The sequence below is a fragment of the Rhinolophus ferrumequinum genome, chromosome 9 (genome assembly GCF_004115265.2).
Source record: "Rhinolophus ferrumequinum isolate MPI-CBG mRhiFer1 chromosome 9, mRhiFer1_v1.p, whole genome shotgun sequence".
In the NCBI taxonomy this organism is placed as follows: domain Eukaryota; kingdom Metazoa; phylum Chordata; class Mammalia; order Chiroptera; family Rhinolophidae; genus Rhinolophus; species Rhinolophus ferrumequinum.
Window position 1 is genome coordinate 57,220,619 of NC_046292.1, and position 8,294 is coordinate 57,228,912.

Genomic DNA, 8,294 nt, shown 5'->3' on the forward strand with positions numbered 1-8,294 from the left:
ACCACTTGTTCTTTACTATGAATATTAAAGGCTGATTTTTTTTTCTGCACAGACCATCTGCCAGCCCTGCAGTTAGTATGAATGCATGTGCCCTTTCACTGAACATTTATGATAATCCCATGAGGTAAATGTTATTATTATCATCACTTTATACAGGAAGCTTAAAGACATGAGGCAGCTGACCAGGGTAGTACGGCAGATAATGGCTGAGCTAGGGTTTGAATTAAAATCTGCGAGACTCAAGAGCTAAAGCTGCTAACCCTTCACTTCACTGTTTCAGATGCCCAAGGCCTCCTCCACACTTCCTCTGACCTCCTGTCTGAGTCAGATGCCACCTGTGCCCCGTGGGCGCTCCACCACCTCCACCCCTGTCCCACCTCACTGATTGATTTGTCACTTGCCTGTAGGCTCCTTAAAAGGAAGGGTTGTGTCTCAATCAACATTTGTGTCTTTCCCACTTGACACTGTGTCTGGCACAAAGTATGTATTCAGTATTGATTGGCTCAGTGAATAAATTTTAAAAAGCCTTGCTTTCCTTAGCCGTGTTTTAGAGACTGATTCTAAACTTATCTCAAGACCAAAAGTGTCAGGTGAATGAAAAGAGAAAGCAGCAAAGGGCAAATTCAGATTTCAAGGATGCTCAGAAGTCAGTGGTGGCCACGTGTTTCATTTTCAACCAGGGCCAGCACTGGGTCGTCAAAGAGGGGCATCGATCTCCATCCTGCCTTCATCGCCAGACTCATCAGTGTTCAAAAAGCTGGAGAAAATTAATCCCATGTTGCATCCTACACAGCATCAAAATATATATATTATTATGTGGACAATAGACCCTTAAATCCTGCCATATCCATACAGGAAGCCATTCTCTCTACGAAGATTATAAATTGCAATGGAAAGATCTGTTATCATTGCTTTCCAAACTAAGTTACCCTGAGTATTTTTAATCTCATTTTCTGTTGTAAATTATTTGCAATAATAATGGGCTAAGCATTTAAATTCTATCTAATAATCTTATTTCCGGTCATACTTAACACATTACCAAGTTTACAACTCTCAGTTACCCATTATGTCTTGAGTATTAATTAGACGAGTAATGACTCAGAGTGATCACTGTCATGGAACTAAATTAATATCTCATCCATAATGTGAAGGACATCTCAAAGGTATCATGAATATCAGAATTGATTCTGCTAAAATTATTAGCTAGTGAACATTAATAAAGCAGCCAGTGTAACAGGGAAAGTTCCTACCTGGCAACAGTGCCCGGTGTAGAATCAGATGCTTATATAGGACGGGTATGGAGTAGTAATGCACCTACGTGGTTCACAATTTATGAAGCAGACTTAAAATATATTGCTGTATTTCTTCCCAGATGCTTATTGTTTCTTCTTTCTTTACCATAATTTGACCAGTCACCGAGAGTTTTCATTACCTTCCTTCTCCCTCCTGTGGGTACCATTGGCATAGTAGGAAAGGCTATGGCACCACCTGAGGCACCTGGGCTGTAAGGCGTGGGTTCAGGTGACTCACATGGGCTCTTTGCCCTGTGAAGGATAAACAGCTGTAGGCCCTTGGTGCTCAGTGTGCTCCAAATACACAAGAGCAAGAAATCAGGCAGCAGAATAAAGGTGGCTCAGCGGGTCTCATAGGCCTGAGGCAGATGTTTAGGAAAGCCTGCTGTAAGAACATGTTCATCTGAATGCTGTATAGTGTTCCCACAGGCCCCCCATGCAAGCCAATTTCAGAACAACGTAGACACTTGACAGCTATTGATTCAACTCTATTCCTCAAACATTTCCTACTGCTTACTCTATGCCAGGTACCACACCAAGAATAGAAAGAAGCGTGTTTAGAGAGAGTGTCTGAGAGCTCTAGAAAGAGACAAAGGCATCATTCTTATAGATAGTCCAGCTCCAAACTCAGAGAGCAGGGTTAACCTAGATAATACCTGGATATGGAAGGATCCTGCCTTTCTGGTCGGTATTAGGATGTTTCTTTCCAGTTGCACAGCTGAGCTCTCGAAGACTCAAACATGGGACACTAAAAACTCCTGCTGCCATCACCATTAGTAGGCAGGATTGTCAGTGAGCATGAGGCCTCTGCTTCATGCCCTGACCAGCTGCACAGTGTCCGCCAAGCATGGGGCACCTCTATAGATAGATGCTTGGGGAAAGGCAGCAAGGACAAAGCTGCTGCCAACCATGTGCTGCCAACCCCAGTGCGAACCTGGGGTGCCATTAGTACAGAAACACACATGGTGGGACAGGAGTTTTTGCAAGACACAGAGCCTCACCCTTAAGAGGACAGCTTTGGACCAAAACTGGGCCCTGAAACTTCTTCAGTTTCTCTATGCACCAGTTACGTCATCTGTAAAACAAGAGCAATTACAGTACCTCTCTCACTGGGGCACTGTGAGGATTAAATAGGTTAGTCTATATGGAATGCTGAGCACTGGGTTTGGGGCTGAAAGGGTCAAGTGTGACAGCTTGGATGGTCCATAAGTGAGGCTGTGTGCCTAAAGCCAGGCACCCCCAGGCGCTGATAACTCACTTAGCACATGGAGCGGTGATACTTACCTCAGATGCCTGATGGGGAAGTAAAGGAGATAATGTAAGTTAAGCACCAAGCCTTAGTGGTCATTTAACTTAATCAGCCATCGGAAACCTGGCGGTATATTATTATAGAATCTCCTAAGAGGAACTTTTCAACATTATTATATTAATTTTTTGTTTGTTTTGAAACAGTTTTAGACTTCAAAGTTGCAAAAATGGTTCAGAGCATTCCTGTATACCCTTCACCCGGCTTCCACTAATGTCAACATTTTGCATAATTATAGCCCAAATATCAAAAGTAAGCAATTAACACCAGTGCAGTACTCTTAACTAAACTACAGCCTTCATTCAGATTTCAGCAGTTTCCTTATTGCTGTCCTTTCTCTCCTCCAGGACCCAATCCAGGATCGCTTTGCATTTACTTACGGTGTCTCCTTAGTCGCCTTCAATCTGTGACAGTTCCTCAGTCTTCCCTTATCTTTCGTGACTTTGATGCTTTTGAAGAATTCGGGTCATTTTTGTAGGATGTATGTCGCTCACTTTGGATTTCTGTGATACTTTCTCATGATTAGATTGAGGCTGTGCGTTACTAGAACGGATACCACAGAAGCGATAAGCCCTTCTCAGCATCTCATATCAAGAGGGACAAGATGTCAAAATGTCTTATTACTGGCCACGTTAACCTTTATCCCTTGGTTGAGGTATTCATTGTAAAGTTGCTATTTTCCCTTTGTCATTAATAAGTATCTTGGGGGAGATCCTGTATGCAAATAACCTATTTTGCCTCATCTTTGTCCCCACTAATGGTCTCTATTCATCGGTGTATCTTGCCTGCGACAATGACCGTGCTTTTCCCATGGTGATTTTCTATTCCTTCGTTCTTTCTAGATTTAGTAATTGGAATTTTTCTGTCAGAAAATGCTGTTTCTTCTCCCTCATTTAATTACTCAGTTGCTTATTGACACCATCATGGACTCATTTATTTTATTTTATGGGTTTTATAATCCAACACTGCCATTAGTTATTTTGATACTCAAACTTAAGGCACTTTTTAAAATACCCATGCTTGGGCCCGTCTCCAAGTCAATTAAACCAGAATCAATGGAGGTGGAACACAGGCAACGGTATTTCATTAAAGCTCCCTCTATGCACTCAATGTTAGTTCTTTTACTCTCCGGAGCCACCTGTCTCCTTCACAAGGAAAAAAAATCCTTCTTCACATTATTCTGCAGACTTTGTTCCCACACTGGCTGTTGGCGTGCTGATGACAGCCTGCAGCCACTGGGTAACGGGCTCTGTGATTACCATACCCACCCCTGCCCTCGCCTTTACTCCTTCAGCGTCCCCTGGCCCAAAACGAGAACCTAGTGCCAGAGTCCTCCCTTTTCAATAGTAGCCTCCTGATGTTAATATTCTGCTGATACCTATTGTTCCTTTCACTGGGATCAGGTAAAGAAAGAAAAGGCTGTGGCAGCTTTTACAAAATCAGGTTTGAGGAAAGACCTAGGGAATTATGACCCTAATGGGGGAAGGGCTTTCTGAATGCAACAGTGAATTATGGCTGATGGCGGGCTCACAGCCAGAGAGCTGTACCTGCATTTGCTGGGGCTCTGCCTTCGCAGTCTCACAAAACTTGTTTCTGCCATTTGGACGGTGTTTTAAAGGATGGAAACAACCCCCACTTATTTAGACACCTTTGAAATCAGGAATTAAATTTATCGAATATGTAACCTTAATTCTCCCTTTAGGTGATCAATATGGAGCCAGATAAGTTTTCATTCAAAGAGATGGTCATCCTGAATAAGGAAATTGATCCGATAGCATCCTTTAGCTGGTTTACAATTTCTCTGTATTCCTAGGTGCCAAATCAATGTCATGATTATTTTTAGAAACCTAATTGTTTCTTTAGTCAGATTGATGCCAAAGATACATCCAAAACTTAGACGAATCAGATTTAAAACCTGATCCATACTGGAATAAAAGCTTAACCCCAAGTATACCAGGGTCACATAAATTTGGCATGGTTCCACAAATTATGCCCCTATGAAACTGGGGAGATCTGTCTCACAAGTTTGTATTTCTTTTTATTTTTTTCTTCTAGTGGTCAGTTTCAACTTAAATTTTTTCTAGCATGCATTTTCTGTATTGAAAACACCTTCTATTAAACTGTTAAGAGGATTCCAATTTCCGGGGTAATTAAATGAGTGATATCTATAATAACTAAGCAGCACAGTTTCTGATGTTTCACTGTAGAACGTAGAGATACAATTGAGACAGGCATAATAAAGATGCAAAGTATTAATTCAGCACAGCCTCCAACCCAGGATGAGGTAGGTTTAAATGCTGCATGACAAAAATAAATCTCTTTTCCTGGAAGAACTTTAACTTTAGAGGAGAAGCAGCTCAAAGGTTTATTGTTGTCAGAGCCACAAACTCGACACCCCTCTTGATAAAAGACTTCGATCCCTGACCCTGGTAAAGTTGCTACTCTAAAAGCCATTTATGTATTGATCTCCTCTGAAGAAAACGAATAGGTGTCTAGCAGGATGGGCATCTTTAGGAAACCAAGTTACTGTACTTAGCGTAGAGCCCTTGTTACTGGAGAGGGGACCCCAGGACATCAGGCACTGAAAGGTGGTTTGCCAGGACACCTGGGCCTTTTAAGAGAATTGCTAAGAAGAGCACAGTCTCTGCCACAAGGCCTGTTAGTGAGCATAGCTCAAAGTAGGAAGGTTTATCTGTTGGGCTATCTTAACTAAGCTTATCATCTAGACTTCAAGACAGAAGAGGGCGGTGGACTGGCCTAGAATGGAAACCGGTCTGACACCAGGGTTCTTTGGGTTTTAGATATTAACTATTTTAGTAACCCTTCAACAAGGGCACCGCCCCTGTACACACACACACATTAATCCTAGGCACACTACCTTGAAGAAATGAGCCGGTGTTTCTCATGTGAGGTGGAGACAGGGATAGAGAGAACTGAAAATTGGGGCACTGTCAGGCTACACAGCACAGATTAAGGGTTTGGAATTTCTGGATTTAGAGACTAGATTTGAGAACCTTATCTGGCTAGAACAACAAGCAAAAACGGGTGGCATCATGCCGACGAACTTCTTTCTCTCTCTCATGGATGGAATCAAACTGGGGTCATCAACTTTCCATACCTGAGGGAGAAATTATCTTGAGAGGCTTGCTGTGTAGCTGCTGACTCCATAGAAATTTCTTTCAACAACAGAAAGTCAAAAATTATTTATTGAGCACCTACTAGGAACGAGACAAAGGCCTGCCCTCATGAACAGACAATAAGGAAAGAAACAACACCAGCAGTTTCAGAGAGTGTTTGATGCTGTAAAGAAAATAAATCCAAGTGAGAGGGAGTAAAGGAGGCAGGCATCAGCTCAAACCTCTCTGAGGAGGGTACATGTGAGTAGATTCCCAAAGGTAAGAGGAGTGAACTGATGAGCGAGTGTTCCAACCACATGACTGCCTTCAAGTGCAGAGGCCTCAGGGTAGGGACAAGCTTGGACGGGGTGACAACCGGACAAGCCAGTAAGGCTGGAGGGTAGCATAGCGAACAAGGCCGAGTGAGTTAGGAGAAGGCTCTGGAGAGGAGTGAGATCACGTAACACCCTACAGGCCTATATGCTCTTAGAATATGGGAGTCTGAAGGACTTGAGAGTTGGAATGGGGAAGGAGAATGATCTACTTCTGTTTTGTAAATACCGCTGCTTGTGGTAAATAGACTTTACGGGGGCAAGAGTAGAAATAAGAACCCTAGTTGGCCTTGGTAATATGCAATTGTTGAATCCCAAAAGCCTGAATGTCCTACAGCACACTTTTAATCTCTCTGTTTGATCATGACAGTCACTGCATTTATTTCACAACCTCAAAACCTCTCCACTTGCTTATTGCTTAAACATCAGAAAGAAAGGAAGAAAAAAAACACATTTGTTGAAGTTCATTTAACTTGAAAATATTATTTGTACTTATCAGCTTATTAAAGATAACATCTTACCTTATCAGTCAAAGGAGTTTTCTTTTTTTCCGCTTTAATCAGTTATCTCATTTTTCCTCCTGCAGGGATCCCAATCACTCTTCAGTACCTTATCATTATTATGAACCTTTTGGACCAGATGAATGTACAATGTACCTCTCCCATGAGCGAGGACGGAAGGGCAGTCATCACCGCTTTATCACAGAGAAACGAGTCTTTAAGAACTGGGCACGGACATTCAATATTCACTTTTTCCAACCAGACTGGAAACCAGAATCACTTGCTATAAATCATCCTGAGAATAAACCTGCGTTCTGAGGAATGAGAGCGCCAGACCGAAATCCCAAGTACCCACCATATCAGACCCCCGAACGCTGAACTTCCTGAGACACCGGACTCAAAAAAGGAAAAGAACTGGTAGTAGGAAACAGCTTCACTCCTCAAGAAGTACTATGTACAGATGCCTACAAGATGTGACGACAAGCATTGCAGTTGGCTTAGAAGGAACAATTCCAGAACTGATACATCCTAATGAATGTTGTCTCTTTCCAAAGGCGTTACCTTTGGAGCTGAACACTCATTTCAGTGATGCTGCCATGGCTAAAAACATTTGGGGTCTCTTCAAGTTTTGCCTTCGAAACCAAAACATGAGCAACTCAACAAACAGTATTAGTTTTATTTCTTTATAGAAATGCCATGTCAACAGACATTTTTGTATCAAGTTGTATCCTAACCTGACGTATACCCTTTGTCATCTGTGGGACTCAGTGTGTGTGTGATTTGTAAAAAAGCAGCCTGAAAGTATGGACATGGTTTCTAAAGAGCACATCTCCACTGACTTTCATAAAGCAAATGCCCGGTATTTATTTATTGAGAGTTTTGTAGTGTACTCTAGGCCAGTATTTTTATAGATTCTGATGTGGTAATTTATCCTTATATTTATTTAGGTAATTTATCCTAAGTCTTGAATCCTGAACGATAGTTGGAAAATGCCTATAATTGGGTTGATGAGTTATTGTGTTCACATGCTCACTGCTAGCATGCAATTGGTATTTGGCTTGAAAAGGTTGTCTCGCATTTTTTGAACCCATAGCCTTCGAGAATAGCTATGACATTTTCCAAGGGACAGGAATGCTCCAAATGACAAAACCAAAAACCAAAAACTGTGTCATTAATTCAAAAAAATACTAACAAGAGCAACTTAAAGATAGTTTTCTTTACTAATAATTGATGTAGGTCATTTCATTTAAGCTGTAGTTTCCTCTTCTGCAAAATGATGTCACTATACCAGACGACCTCTTAAGTTTCATTGCAAATCCAAAATTCTCTCATCGAGCCTCTCCTTGACCCATCTGAGGACTTCGCACTTGGAATGATGGGGCTCCCACAGGAGCAGGAGCCTTTTTTAGGGGGATTTTTATATTCCCCTATGGCCTATCTCCCTCTTGTGGTAAAAAACATACTTTCTCTGTGGTCCCCATTAGCTGAAATCTACTCCTTGCTTTTCTGGTGCTTCTTGCACTTGGGGGGGAGGGGGTGGGGGAGGGAGGGAGGGAGGGAGGAAGGGAGGGAGAGAGAAAGAGAGAGAGAGAGAGGACTTCCATGGGGTTGCCTGGCTACAAGAGCAAGAAACTGCCCTTCTGTGAGTCTGTGAGAAGAGAATACAAGAAGATTTCCTATCATATGACTCATTTATCCTATGAACTATTCAGATCCACTCCCTGCAAATTTTACATTATATTCATTGC

At 42.0% G+C, this 8,294-nt stretch overlaps 1 protein-coding gene across 2 annotated transcripts in view; it reads left to right on the forward strand.

Annotated features, from left to right (window-relative positions):
- The window catches only part of ST6GALNAC5 (ST6 N-acetylgalactosaminide alpha-2,6-sialyltransferase 5), a 152,711-nt gene extending 144,640 nt beyond the window's left edge, over window positions 1-8,071 (forward strand). Inside the window, exon 4 of one of the 2 annotated variants that reach the window (XM_033113249.1) lies at window positions 6,633-8,071. Coding sequence is in view for 1 of the 2 variants with exons in the window: in XM_033113248.1 (XP_032969139.1) it covers window positions 6,633-6,864 (232 nt within the window). In the remaining variant the exon portion in view is untranslated. The remainder of the gene's footprint in view (window positions 1-6,632) is intronic. The other variant, XM_033113248.1, reaches the window with a different exon arrangement.
- Window positions 8,072-8,294: the final 223 nt, after the last annotated feature.